Source organism: Micropterus dolomieu, linkage group LG22 (genome assembly GCF_021292245.1).
Source record: "Micropterus dolomieu isolate WLL.071019.BEF.003 ecotype Adirondacks linkage group LG22, ASM2129224v1, whole genome shotgun sequence".
Lineage (NCBI taxonomy): Eukaryota > Metazoa > Chordata > Actinopteri > Centrarchiformes > Centrarchidae > Micropterus > Micropterus dolomieu.
This window is the reverse complement of record NC_060171.1, coordinates 21419153-21433430: the sequence shown is the minus strand read 5'-3', so window position 1 is coordinate 21433430 and position 14278 is coordinate 21419153. Positions and strand designations below refer to the sequence as shown.

Here is a 14278-nt window from a genome sequence, read left to right as displayed (position 1 = left end):
ATAGGGTCCTTACAGAGGCAGCAGTGTTCGCTTCATTCCTTTTCTTTTTCTTGTCATCCGCACCTCCACCACTAAATTCTCCACTCTAATAGAGAAAACACATCAATCAAATCCATAACTGAAAAACTAACAGCACCATCATAATTAAAGACGATCATTTGTCTGAAAACTGGGACTGAGCTGTACCTGTGCGTATGTGATGAAAGAGTAGCACTGCGGTGTTAGGTGGGAGCCAGACAGTTTGACCTACACAGAAAACACTAGATTAGCATGACGCCAGAAGTACTGGAAGATTCAAACAGAGGAACAATAAGTTAGACTTACCAGCTTCTCAAAGCGTGCTGGCAGTGCACCGTGCTGGTTGGCACACACCTGGATGTACTAAAATGGAGACGCATGGAGAAAATAAATTGGTGTCACACTAGACAAACTCCACAAACATACAGAGATCATGGAGTGGACACATACGTACATATTTGACCAGGGTGGTGAGGATGGTGTATGTGCGAGTCAGTTCTCTCAGCAGTGTAATGGTGCAGGTGCCAGGCAGCAGTGCCGTCTGGACCAGCTCATTTAATGCTGTCAAAAGAGTCCCGAGCTGCAGCGTCACCGCTTTCTCTATTGGATCCTGCTGGCCTGCAGTCTGGGTGGCCTCACCTACACGTCAGGAAGGTAACATCACAGGAGTTTTGGTGCCACACCTTGACATCTCCTCCCTTGTCCCCTTTCAACTCTCCACCATTAATCCAACTGAGCATCAGTGTGAAAAGGCTTCTTACCACAGCCCAGTTTGTCTGAGGCCGTCTGGCTTTTCTTTCTGGCAATCAGCCAGTCCACCTCATCAAGCACTCTGTCAGCCTGTGACAGGACCAGCAGCTGGATCAAGAGATTAAAGTGATGATGAAGACGGTGAGCATACTGCGCAAACAGATTCTTAGGTGACTGTGTCGATGCAAATCAGAAGATTCTAGTTTTAAGAACCAAAACTCACTGCTGCGGTTGTTGCAGTCTTCATGTTGACAATGGTGAAGTGAGACTGTTTTTCCACCTCCACATCCTGAGCACAGAAAGGGCAAAATAAAAAGTGGCCTGTTCTGGCTGAATTGCTAGCTTATTGTCATCTATTTATTGCTGCTATAAATTATTATTAGTACTTCAAAATGAAGGCCAAAGGGTAACTGTAGATTACTGTTGAAGTATTAATCATTTGGTGATGGTTTTTGGAAAAAAAAGTTTGATTCTAAAATGTAGTATAAATATCAGAGTAAAAAATAAGTGTTCCAACTCTTTTCCTAGAAATCATCTTCCAGGACTTTTCCAGGACATTTTCAGTGATCTAGCTGGTATGACAGACATCACGTCATACAGTAATATGTTCCTGTCAGAGGAAATTTGATTTTAACGACTTGCAACAGTTTAAGACAAGAGACTAATATATACCTTTGGAGGATAATGCAACTTACGTTATTGAAAGTTTCGGTCACTTGAATTAATGTCAGCAAACCTGTGCTACCATGGTACGTGACTCAGGGGTGTGTTCAAAACGCTACCGCAACATAATGTTAAAATAATTTTTCAGGACATTTTATTTTTTCTCTCTTTTTCCATGACTGGAAAATTGCTCAACTGTTTTCCAGGATGTGTGGGAACCCTGATAAATATTTTTAACATGGCCAGTATCTGCTAATCCTTTAACACTACGAGATTTTGGGATGATATGAGACGATTATCACAAGGTTGGATTTGAACCATGGACAAAGCAGTCAACAAAGATACCTGGAGTAAAGTCATCTGCATTTAAGGTATCATCATGGAATTGAAAAATTGATATATACAATAACACTGTAATTAACTGATGTGCCATAATTAAATAACTATAAATTGCTGGTATCAACTGTTGCCTTGCTATTGTTTTAAAGGAATAATACCATATTGCTTGTGCTCTGAACACTGTAAAGTGAATTTGTATGTACCTGATCGATATCTCCCAGCTGGCTGTGGATGTCTTGGCAGAGTTCCAGCAACAAGCTGACAGGACTCTTATAGAGAACATGCAGGTTGAAGAGAAGAGAGAGCAGGCCCTTGGACAAAGCAGAATCCTCTTAAAAAAAATAAAAATAAAACAGGCTTGAGAAAACACACCTTACTGTACCGAACGTGGATACAAAGATGAAGTGAACTGACACTCACCAAAACTGGTCTTTTTGCAGATTTTCACAGTCCATGTGATCATCTGAACAAACTAGATGTAGACATGTGTTAGTGGAACAAATACTACAGAATTTGTTCAAGAAAGGGCACTTACTAGTACACCCACCTGTTGGGAGGAGGGCTTCAGCTGGCGTGAGAGCACACTCAAGATGCTGACCAGCAGCTGAGCCTCTTTGCTGTTAAAATCTTCCTCGCCTCCACTTAACTGTGTGAACAGCGCCCTCTGTTGACAGGCAAAGACAATTGGATTTTAGTGTAGATGCTCATGGTGTGAAGCAGTGATCCCTACATTAAAAAAATAATTAAACAGGTTTGTATCTAAAAGAGAAGCAATGGATAGGCATGACTTACACTTTTTCATTAGAAAATAAATGTTAGGATTTTAATCTAACACACAGAATAATACATAATACAGATGCACCTGAAACTGTCGGATGTAAAAGAAGTTCATCTCTGTAACACTGCCATCGTCTGGCTCGGCATCATCCTCTGAGATGTCTGCGAGAAACACAAAAAGTGATGTATTCCTGTGTACCGTTCAGGTGTAAAACGTAAAACTGACTGCTTTTACAGTTTGAAAACTGCACGTCTGACCCATGGTGGAGAGGAGCTGGGTCATCCTGTCAGGATAGCGCTGTTGGCATGTTGTGAAGATCCTGAGCAGCCCTTCCAGACACAGATGGGACAGGCTGGAACGCTTCTCCTTCTTCCCTGCGTCCTCCACGACACTGGGTATGTTGGTGTACCGCCACATCAGCACACTGGGATGACAATTATACGATGATTCTTGTATTCTTTTCTTTGGTCAAAGAAAACAAAAAGGGTAAACAGTCTACCTAAATGCTGTTATTTAGGCCAAGGGATTCCAACCTTGTCATGTCACAGAGGAAGCGGAAAGTTCTGTCTGTGTTCTGTCCATCTGGGCCATCTGTGTGTCCAGTTTCCTCCAGCTGCTGGATCTTCTGTACAGCCACACTTACTGCATAACGCACAAATTCTCCACTTGACCGAAGCACTGAGAGAGCCTCCTCCCTGCACTGAGTGCTGTCTCTGTCAAAAAAAAAATAAAAATAATAATGTGACGCAGTAATGTTCAATTCTACAAATTATTATGAATGTATTAGTGTTGTCAATAATACTCTTGATTCAATGCACATTTAACATATTTTTGGAAACCAGCTGATGTGTTTATTTAGTATTACAAACTTTTAGCTCTTCAAGTTTGCCCAGTAATTAGTAACTGTCATTTTTAATAAATGCTACACAAAGTATATTTTTGTACTGCCTTCAAATTCTTGCAAGAAACATACATTCCAGTCAAGACGTGTAAGAACTAAGAAGATGAATACTGTATTTATAGAAGTTGTTTCCGGGTAAATATATTGTGATTTAATTAAATTAAATGTGGCCTTCATACTCAAGAGAGAACAGTGTAGTAATCCCTGTAGGCCACTGAAAGCACTTACCTGAAGAGCACAGTGAGGAGAGTTGATATGAAGCCCAAAGAGAGTAAACTGCGGGGGGTCTTGTTTGAGGGCCCGCGACCCTTTCCGGATTTCTCCTTCAGGATCTCAAACAGCTTGTGGTAGCAGCTGAACAGCTCCATGAGCTCCTCAAAGCGGCTTTTACTGCAATGCACAAATAATAAAATCCCACACTTTTAAAGATTTATGCTACACTATGTCCTGACTATACAAAGAGAGGTGGTTGCTACCTGTAGTTGGCTTTGATGAAGTTGTACTCCATGAGGACCTCATACACTCCCATCACCAGTACAGCATAGATATTATTCTTCACCCCAACACTGGATCCCATGGAGAACTCAGCTGACTTGTCCTGATCAACACAAAGACTTGTTTGGCTTGTGTTGGCTTAAGATGATGCTTCCAGTACCACAACATTAATAACTGGCAAGAGCAGGGACAAGCATGGATGCTGTAAGTAAGGAAAACTGCCAATAGGATACAGCGGATATACAATTCAAAAAGAAAATGTTGCTTATTTGCAATTCTCCTCTCAACGAGACTACTCATTTATTAAAATTACAAACTGTTAGTGCTTCTCTTCTCACAGCCGTGTACAGGTCACTGAGACACATAATTAGGACAAGCAGAAAAATGTTATAAATGCCAATAGCGGCAAGGTTCCTCCTTCTGTTGAGAAAATTTAAAAGCCATATAATGTAGTTTATTGTACGATTTTCCTGTCCTGACATACATACCAGCTCAAAGTCCTCCAGTTCACTCTTGATCATGCGTCTTGTCATGCTCTCTAGAATTGTCTGCAGTTCAGACTGGTATCCCTCCTCCTCCTCCTCTTCCTCCTCCTCATCACTGTCGTCAGCGTTGTGGTTTGCTGATCGACGCATATTCTGCAGCCACAGCAGGCAATGCACAGTACAGCTCACCAGATGGGCCTGACAGGGGACAAACACTATTTATAGCTGACATTAACACAACAAAAACACAAATTGCTACAATGCTGACAAGATTACCAGTGGCTCCTGGAGGTAGACTTTGTCTCCGAGAGCTGTGATGCACGGTTCCAGTTTCACGGGGGGCAGAAGGTCTTGTTCAGGCTCATAGTACCGCCTCAGCTAAGGATATAAAGACACACAGCTCCTCCATGTTATAGATAATATGACAAATAGGCTATTATATGTAATTTAATACACACATACCTGGGAGAAGAGGGTCTGCATGATGGAGCTTGCAAGTTGAGAGTTGCGACGGAGAACATCATAGAAACCCTGAAACGGGCGAGAATCTTGTAGAATTTTCACGGTGGTTGAAATATATGTATGCAAGAGGCGAAAATTGTTCCTATGCTTATCAAGACTATCAATCATGGTTAGCAATTAGTAATAAAGCATGCAGCAAAAAATTTTAATCAATTAATAAACATGGCATAGAAAAGACACCTCCAACCTCATAGAGCATGAGGCGCACATCAGCCTGCTGGCCGAGGCAGCGACGGAGGCTGCTGAGGATCTCCAGACAGAACGCTTCATTGGCAGCAGAATTGTAACGGGAATGAACGTCCACTTGGACCTATTGAGGGGTTCAGGTAGACTGTTTTTCTATACGGGAGACCATGTTTCAAATTGCACATATTTCCACAGCTGCACCCTTGCTGCACACGCATATATGGAAAGACAGCACACAGTTGAACTGGAACCGTACCTGGCTAGAGGAGACTCCCTGGCTACACTGGCTCGACGCCAAGCTGCCCAACACTTTGAAGTTCTTCAACAGCAACAAGAAGCCTGTTACTGCAGACTTCCTGCCGTCCAGTTGGCTAGCAGAGGGTCATATACATCAAATGTGTTAACCAAAGCATGATTCATTAACTGTACTGAAAAACATCATCTGATTAAGAGCAATGCAGTACACACCTGGAAAACATGGCCTTGCGGAGAACTAAAATCAAAGCATCTTTCAGTGACATACTGACTTTGAGCAGGGGCTGGAGATTAAAGAGAGAAGAATGATTAAACAACGGAAACCTTTAGTGTGTGTGTGTGTGTGTGTGTGTGTGTGTGTGTGTGTGTGTGTGTGTGTAGGTACCTGGACAGCTTTTAGTAAACCCTGAACAGTGGCCAAAGGGAGGTATGACAGGTGGTCAAATGTCTCCGTCACCTTGGAGGATGACTCCAGGAGGATCATGGGAGCAGAGACCACAATGTCAGAGAAAAGCTCTGATGATATAGAAACAAACAAAAACAACAGTCAGAATCTAGTCTGGTGTTCAACTGAATGCTGGGACTAATGTCTAAAGGTTGTTTCACCTAAGTAATGATTGACAGGTGAGGCTGTCTTTGTGACCAATCGATTTAACACCTGCTCCAGTATCTCGCCTCTGATAGGCTCGTGCATCTGTTGCCGAAGAAACACACATCCTCCAGTGAGAAAAAAAAAACAATATAATTGTCAATTATCAGTCATTTAAACCCTCAATAAAACCAAATGTTACCTTAAAGCCCTGCAAGAGAACCTGTCCTCCCAGCTTACATGCCTGCTGAGCGGGGGTCCGGGCTACGGTAGCAGACCCTTCTGCAGTCTTGCCAAATGGTGCAGGTTTGGGTCCAAATGTATCCATGAGGAAGAAGCCCAGCTGCACAAGACCCTGGGTCACATGATCCCAACCAAACACACTGCACAGGTGGAAAGGTAGAATTCATGTGAAGAAGTGCATCTGCAAGTATTTTGTTCATGAAAGATGACAATGTAGTTTACACAGATAATTACTAATAATATATATTCTTATAATTTTGGACCAGAAACCTGTTCTTGACTGTGTCCAGTATCATCTGAGCCACACTGCAGTGCCCAGGCAGGAGGTCTTGCAGGAACTTTGACCCCTGCTGCAGCTGCTCATCCTTGAAGCTCTTGATGATTGCCCCCTTCAATAGTTCAAACACCTACCCAAACAGGGAAAGCAAAAAAATAAAAAAATAAGTGAACAGTAAAGATAAACTAAAACACAACTCAAATGAGTATGGGGAAAATAGTTTAGTTTTCTTCACCTGCTCTTCATAACGCTGGATGCGTGCCACGGAGAGCAACAGGGCAACACTGAAAGGGCACAGGTCCCCATAAGATGCCTGCGGAAATGCAACTCAAGTTTTATGACATACTCATCATTACACATGTAATCACAAATAACTTCAATATTAGACAGATGAGTTATACATAACCTTAAAACTTTTAAGGAATTCTCTCCCGAGTTCATGGTCGAGTCGAATAGCAAAGACTATGTGGAGGATAGCGGTGCCCTCCACATGCCTCAACTGGTCCTGAGGAATGGACTGAACCTCTAAATCCATGCTCCTGAGGAAGAAAGAGTGAAAAACATCAATCAGTAAATGGAAAGGAAGATATAGAGTTAATACGGTATATGCCACTTGCAGTCTATGAGCCACTCACTCTCCGTGTCTCTGCTCTTCTTCCTGGCGAACATCTTGCTCCTTAAAATAACTGATGATTCCATCCAGGACCTGTTTCTTACAACCCTGACAAACATAGTGCAGAGCAGGCGTTTAGATTAGAGCCCGACCTATAAATCAGCGTGCCGATATTATCGGCCGATATGAGCTAATTGCAGATAAATTGTTATCAGTTTTTAAAATAGCTTAAAAACAACAATTAAAAAAGAAAGAGTGAAGAAAGCTGGATCCTTCAATAAAGTTATCAGTGTTGTAGATGCATAGTGTGTCCACCAGAGGGCACTCTGCAACCTCCCTGTTGGCAACAAATGTCTGGATAATACAAATCCATCACAAAACGATTATTTTTAAACTGCATTATGTCTCATTATCTTGGTGAGGTCTCATAACTACATTGTTAGGGATAATCTTTGTTTATGTTATGTATTTCTAAAAAGAAGAAGAAAAAAAAAAAAAGAAATAGAATGCCAATATATGGGAATATCGATTTTAAAATCCTCAAATATCAAAATCCGTACTGGCTTAAAAAATCCCATATCAGGCTGTGATTAAGATCATTAAAGGAAAGAGGCTGAAAATCAACATGCTGTTACACACAAACACGCACCTTTGCAGATAAAAGCAGCAGCTGATAAACCAGTGGAGGGATCTCCTGCAGATCCAGTTTGGTGAACATCCTCAGTACTTTCTCCACCAAAAACTGCAGCTCCTCTGATGACAGGGGCACATCCCTATAATGAGGCATTGTGAAAACAAAATAAAGGCAAAGACAAGTTACTGCAATAAACTTGTAATTTTCTGTGGGAAACTGAACGGTATCAACAACATGATGGTCTGATAGTCAAACAAGTTACCTGAACATGGTCGTAAGGTGGATAACACATTGTGGGTCCCATCTGCATGAAAAAAAATGAATAGATAAATAAAAACATCCGGTTTGTTAATACTCCATATCTAATGGTTTGGGCTTAAATAATTCATATCAGTGAGGAGAATGGATGCACCATTGTGAGTTATATATAACCTTAAAACATTTAAACATTTCCTCTTGTAAAACTGTCAAGAACTACTTAAAAACTTCACATTAAATTGCACATATAGTTTGAAATCTGAGATGTCCTCACCTGCTTGAACAGAGACTGTTGATCAGCTGTTTCTTGTATTCCTCACCACTGAGTTCACCTGAAGTTATGACAAAATAACAAGCAACCACAAGAGACAGAGCTTCAACAAATTTAAAATATTTGCACCTTGTAGATCACACCACTAAGTCAGAAGTTGATGTTTTTGACATAACATAAAATAACAAAGATACCTAGTAATTTGCATTTACCTTTGCCATAAGACAAGGCTTCACAAGCTGAAAGAGCAGTAAGTACAGTAGGAAATAGCTCCAGGGATTTCCCACTTCCCATTTTTCCCACCTTAATGGCTTCAACAAAAACAGATGCCAGTTGTGCCAGAGAGGGTCCGGGCAGTGTATGAGTCTGTGCACAACATTAAAGAGGCAAAATGGGTATTAGGCAGATGTGTCTGTGCTGACATATGAACAAAAGAAAGGGACAAGGGAACACAATATGTGAAGACATGTTTAAAACAGATGGGACAGCAACTCAGTATAGGCTGCTCTTTTAGTCATTAGCTTTGTAATTATTTCTAAATTTTAAGATATTTTAGCATTATGTTGATTATGTATTGTCTCCTATCCTCATAACCTGATAGTATTAGGCAGGGCAGAGAGCTCCAAACAGCATTGACTGGTTGTTACTTAACACTACATTTGAGGCCCTGTACAACCACAATCCTGACAGTTACATTACTTGACTTTATACACCTGTCCTTACTTGTTGCTGCAGTTATTGTTAATAAATGCCACTTGGAGTGGTGTCTTGTAAAACCATCACAATCAGGCTTTTTTTCTAACCTCAAGCATCAGCAGTCCAATGATATCAGCTGCCACCTCAGCTTGAAGATCCCCGGACTCACACAGGGGGACGCAGTGTTGATAAACAACAAGTCTGCGGTTTGACCCTTCAGTGGAATTGGGTGGAGATCCTAAACAAAAAAGCACACATTTCACTTTTACATGTGTGCCATTAATACCAATTCAGGTCCTTTAAACTAGTATTAATGATTCTGATTGAAGATATTACAGTGTAAGTCTGACATCTTTGTTATAATGTTGATTTGTAACACCACTACTAACAGTGGTTGGCACCGTGCACTTACCTTTAAATATGCCTTTGATCATGGCACCGACCTTCTTACCCTTTAGTGCGCCATTGGTAATTACAGTGATTAGCTAGAAAGTGGAAAATCGAAAGGAGGTATTTCATACGCCATCTGATAGAACGTTTTTATAACCTGTGAGATTTAGAAATGTGGTGGGGCAACGCTAAGTGAAGTTGGCAAAATAATTTAGCGTTACCTGGTCATTTGTAAGAGATGACAGATACTTCTGAAGTTCGGCGGGACTCTCTTCATCTGACAGTGTGACGATTTTATCCATTTCAGTCCTCATGATCAACCTGCAAGCAGACACAGGTGGCTGGTTGTCAACCTCAGCAGGCTTGTTGTTACTGTAAGTTAGTAAAGTTGATAAACGAAGTGCACAAATGAAACGTTTACCCTTGTTTGCCGACCGTTTAGCTATTAACGGTACAATTAAACTGACTGAAGTTGTCCGTGAAAAAGCAAAGCAAAGCCTTCAGTATCTTTGGTAACGCTTTCATAATATGTTACGAATTTCCCGCCAGCGCACACTTCCTGTTTTGCTTCGTGGTTGCCACGTTCGACTCACAGTATCCCCCAATTATAGGATTTGTTATTTCTGTAAACATTCCCTCGTAAGGAAAAGATGTGTAACAACATATATTTAATTTATTATAAATATATCTTTAGTATAACGTCAAATACCTTAGATACATAACCCTACGGCCTTATGATTGCCATGTAAAGATAACATTTAGGAGGGACGTTTTGGATTTCCTACCGGTATTAACGTCCGTTCTTTGATGGGTTGCCATTTATTCAGACTTATACCCTAGTTTGGTTAACGTTAGTATTTGGATTTTGGGCTTAACTGTGTTTGACTGCTTAACGGGCTGGTATCATATAAGCACTTAGTGCTTTATGCCCTAACGGTTAATCAGTAATCTAATTTAATAATGGTTTTAAGTTTCACGCTAAACAGTGTTCGACATTTAGTGCCCTGTGATATTAATGCCGTGTTAAGCACAGGTTGGCATACATAATTTAAATCGGCGAGGGGCGGGGGCTAGAGAAAGGAAGAGGGGAGGAAGACGGACGGGGAAGAAAATAAAGGGGAAGAAGTGGGGGGAAAATGGATTAAATAGATTAAATATGTTCGAAACATTAGTAATTTTGAAGCGGGCCAGTGGCGCAATGGATAACGCGTCTGACTACGGATCAGAAGATTCTAGGTTCGACTCCTGGCTGGCTCGTTACTTTTTGCCCTACTATGGTCCAACGCATATCACTGTTGAGAAACAGAGTGATTTGACAGAAATTCGTTATTAACGATGATCCCACGGCGTGATTGGCCAACATTCAATGTCACATTGGTCAGAACACCAATGTTGGTATGATGACAATGAAGATTGAACAGACGATCCAAGCCCCCGAAATCGACCAATCACATTTCAATAGCTAACTTACCTCAGAGCTGGCGAGAGAAGACAAGCGGTCATCTCGGTATTTTTGATGATAGGTATTTTATTACCTACGAATCTCCTGTATTAACGTTAAACAAATTTTCATTAAAATGATTTGCGGTTCACTTACTGCTAGCAAAGAACATAAGGATGTAACATTAACTTAATGAAAAAAATATGTTTAGGGCCTATGTTACAGTAACGGTAACACCGCAAGGCTGTCCGTAGCTAGCTTTTATATACTGTTGCATAGTAATTGTATATGCTAATTTATCGCCGGGATCTTCGTGTATTGAATTTGGAAAGTTTTCATTGAAATTATTCGCGCACGATCTTAAGTTGTGGCTCACTTTGCTTGCTAACACCATATGGATGTAATTGTTAACCTGATGTTAAACGTTATGTCTACAGTAACCGTGTGTAGAGTAACACTATCGGGAGCTAGCTGTATTGTATTTGATTTAACGTTGCACAAATGCAGTAAATATGACTCAAGCCTCTTTCTTTTCTTAAAGTTACAGAGTGCTTTTCAATAAGCAAAGTCTTAGTAATTTCATGGTCATGCCTGTAATATAGCCTATAATTAGTTTATTTACTATTACACAGTAGTTTTGCCTTTTTGGATACAGGACCGTTTTTGTATATGGCAGTGTCAACAATTACTGTATTTTGGTGAATTTTAATTTCCTCCCATTTCCTTCCAATTAATCAGTCAGTATGAAACTGCCATCAGTGTAATTTCTGAATTGAGATGTATGTATTCAAATAGAATGTATTCAAACTTTTACTGTTCACATGTTTGTAACGTTAAGTTGTAATCCTTTCAAAGGTTGTTAAAGTCATAGCATCAGTTGCCGGAGGTACAACACATTACTGATCTAGGGTTTGTCTGATCTAAGTCACTGAAACAGAAAACCCAGAGTTTCTTAATTTACTCAGTTTTCACTAATCCGGCTATCTGAAATGGGGCCCTGGTAGGTGCCAAAACTTACCATCATCTTATGTAGATGAATTTTAGATTAAGTATAGCGGGATGTACTGACAAACATTGCATTTCCTCTGACAACCTGAAAATTAATATTAAATTGTTACTTTAAAATTAATTTAATGACTTAGCTTGCCAATGTCATCAACTGGCAGGTTAGTTTGCTAGATATGGCAGGGAATGAATGGAACTGGGCCGGTATATAAACTAAGAGGCTGAGACATGTTGAGCCTGCTGGAAAAATCTACACAGACAGAGCGTAATAAAATCATTCAAACATTACGAGGTGATCATGACTAAATATAACTGATGGCAATATAATTTTCACAAACCCCCAGTTGTTTGCTTATTAACATGCCTTTTTGGATGATTGTTGTGTGCCTGGAGTATTTTGGTTTAGCTGGTCTTCCTGTGTTTTGTTTTTCTGCATGTGTGTTCTGTAGCTGGTGGGCGTGGTCTCTGGCTTCCCATGCTGGCACTCCCCCACACCTGAGGCTAATCTTCATTCCAGCACCATTCTGCCCTGCATCGCTGCCAATCACCACTACATAAGACCTGATCAGCCATCCAGTCATTTTGACACACCTTGTTAAACATGCTAGTCCTAGTATCGGTTTGCCTGCCAGCCTATCTAAGTTGGATTTTCTGTATTCAAGGAAACCCCTCGCTCTGCTCCACAGATTCCCCAGATTACTGTCTGCCTGAACATTCACCAGATTTCCCTGTTCAGGTTTCCCTTCCTGTGAATGCTCTGGACTGCCAAAACCCCTGCTTCATTCCCCAGCCACACACTCAGCCTTTTTTGTGGTTGGTATGATACATATTTGTTGTGCTTTCGTTTCAGCTCCAGTCGCTTCTGGGTACAATACAAAGCTGCATTAACTAATGTTTTACCAAAATGTGACTCTCTGTATTTTCTTTATCTCTTTCCTTTTTTAATCTATATGGAACCTCGCTTCAGGAGACGTGCTGATGGCAGCCTGAATCTGATACAGTGGAAATAACAACGGTGAAGGAGGCCAAAAAAGCGAAGCCGTGAATAAGACCCCTGTAGAGCCGACCCTTAATAGTTGAAGATTTGTTGCTTTGATGGGTGGAGCTTGATACGATCTCTGATGTACCACTCAAAGATTATTATCGTTTTTAAACAGTTCTTGAAATAGACCCACGAGGAACCGCAACGTGCATGCATGCACCGCATGCAAAACTCAACACAAGACTGGCAAGACTGAATGGCAGGCGAGCAGAGAGAGAAAATGGCAATAAGCCTCAGTTCAGCTGTAAAATGTACAGTCTAAGTTACACTGATTAATGAACAGAGACTGCAGCTTCTCAAGATTAAAGCTTGCAATCGCCGCACACAAAGAAGTTAGGCCTATATGATTCGACTATAGGCAAGACTTGACAATTCTGATTCGACTATGTAAATCCTTAGTCGGGGACAGCCCTATACCCCTGTTCCTGGAGGGTGTGCTGGACAAGACCAAGAAAAGTTTAATTCAGCCCCAAGAAGATCCACCTAACGGAAAGCAACGGTTTCTCTGAAATCCAGTTTGGTGAGTTTCAAACATTGGGCAAACATTAAGGTGGGTAGCTGAAAATACCCTGGGGTATGCTGCTTACCTTGTAGCAGCTATTAAGAGGGACACAACAGGAGGCAGCCAAGTTTCCCAAGATCATGCCCACAACAAGGGGAGTATATTGAGCCATGCGTCAGTGAGGGCTGGTAAACCGCAGCAGCCAGATCCAGCGGAAGCTGCGGGATGAGGTCTGGTTGTTTAAGTCCAGTATCTGACAGATTGCAAGGGGATTGCCAGTGCTGTCACGTCGGGCCTGATCCTGCCTGTGAACTTAGAATCTGCACCTTCAATGCCTCCTGTTCCTAAGCACCCAGGATGTCCTGCAAAGGCTGGCTGAGATTAAGGCCATCATCACTTTACTATATGTTCAGATCTTAAAAATGGATTCCTCAAAGTAAATGGCCAGAAAACTAGCAGTTTGCAGCCATGTCACTGCTACCTGGGCAACCAACGTTGGTAACGAGCATGGACAGGTGATCATGTCCGTGAAGTGAAGGTTGTATAAACCGTAGCGAGCTATCCCTACATTGCAGGGGAACCACTAGTGGGACCAAAGAGACTCAGGCTCTAACTGAGCGCCATATCCAGGCATTTGATGGGGTTGCTGGTCGTGACACCCACTAATAAACTCAGCCCGAATGAGTGAGCTCTAGAAGGTCCAGCGAAAGCATGTAGCCTGCGTCCAGCATCCTCATCATCAGCTCTCCATGCAAAGGGCAACTGTAGTGAAAGATGGGCACAGTCTTCCAACCTACTGCTGTGTCAGAGGTTCCACTTTGCTTGAGCCATTTCACCTGCACAGACTTATCCAAGGTAAATAAGTGACTTAGTTGAAATATTAAAATTAATTCATTATTAATTAAGAGATGGAATAAATTGTAAG

At 41.4% G+C, this 14278-nt stretch overlaps 1 protein-coding gene, 1 long non-coding RNA gene and 1 other non-coding gene across 6 annotated transcripts in view; 2 read left to right on the top strand and 1 right to left on the bottom strand.

Moving 5' to 3' along the window:
- The window catches only part of fanci (FA complementation group I), a 36681-nt gene that overhangs the window by 1323 nt on the left and 21080 nt on the right, over window positions 1-14278 (bottom strand). For 2 of the 4 annotated variants that reach the window (XM_046038054.1, XM_046038056.1), the window contains 34 exons: window positions 9585-9684; window positions 9386-9458; window positions 9081-9211; window positions 8490-8643; window positions 8281-8338; window positions 8011-8052; window positions 7764-7887; window positions 7137-7222; window positions 6908-7040; window positions 6737-6814; window positions 6495-6631; window positions 6184-6364; window positions 5999-6086; window positions 5778-5908; window positions 5606-5676; window positions 5394-5508; window positions 5139-5261; window positions 4892-4960; window positions 4706-4807; window positions 4433-4627; window positions 3926-4047; window positions 3678-3839; window positions 3082-3261; window positions 2806-2972; window positions 2633-2709; window positions 2318-2434; window positions 2191-2242; window positions 1974-2101; window positions 992-1057; window positions 780-876; window positions 473-657; window positions 325-381; window positions 187-246; window positions 14-85 (listed from right to left, as the gene is read on the bottom strand). In XM_046038054.1, coding sequence (XP_045894010.1) covers window positions 14-85; window positions 187-246; window positions 325-381; window positions 473-657; window positions 780-876; window positions 992-1057; window positions 1974-2101; window positions 2191-2242; window positions 2318-2434; window positions 2633-2709; window positions 2806-2972; window positions 3082-3261; window positions 3678-3839; window positions 3926-4047; window positions 4433-4627; window positions 4706-4807; window positions 4892-4960; window positions 5139-5261; window positions 5394-5508; window positions 5606-5676; window positions 5778-5908; window positions 5999-6086; window positions 6184-6364; window positions 6495-6631; window positions 6737-6814; window positions 6908-7040; window positions 7137-7222; window positions 7764-7887; window positions 8011-8052; window positions 8281-8338; window positions 8490-8643; window positions 9081-9211; window positions 9386-9458; window positions 9585-9684 — 3733 coding nt within the window. Of the gene's footprint in view, window positions 1-13; window positions 86-186; window positions 247-324; window positions 382-472; window positions 658-779; window positions 877-991; window positions 1058-1973; window positions 2102-2190; window positions 2243-2317; window positions 2435-2632; window positions 2710-2805; window positions 2973-3081; window positions 3262-3677; window positions 3840-3925; window positions 4048-4432; window positions 4628-4705; window positions 4808-4891; window positions 4961-5138; window positions 5262-5393; window positions 5509-5605; window positions 5677-5777; window positions 5909-5998; window positions 6087-6183; window positions 6365-6494; window positions 6632-6736; window positions 6815-6907; window positions 7041-7136; window positions 7223-7763; window positions 7888-8010; window positions 8053-8280; window positions 8339-8489; window positions 8644-9080; window positions 9212-9385; window positions 9459-9584; window positions 9685-9784; window positions 9927-10834; window positions 10882-14278 lie in introns of those variants that run through there. The other 2 variants (XM_046038053.1, XM_046038055.1) reach the window with 2 other exon arrangements.
- trnar-acg lies at window positions 10548-10620 on the top strand. The gene has a single exon. It is a non-coding gene; the product is annotated as a tRNA-Arg (tRNA).
- LOC123962136 lies at window positions 10629-14230 on the top strand. Its single transcript, XR_006822868.1, has 3 exons — window positions 10629-10886; window positions 12259-12622; window positions 12777-14230. It is a non-coding gene; the product is annotated as an uncharacterized LOC123962136 (long non-coding RNA).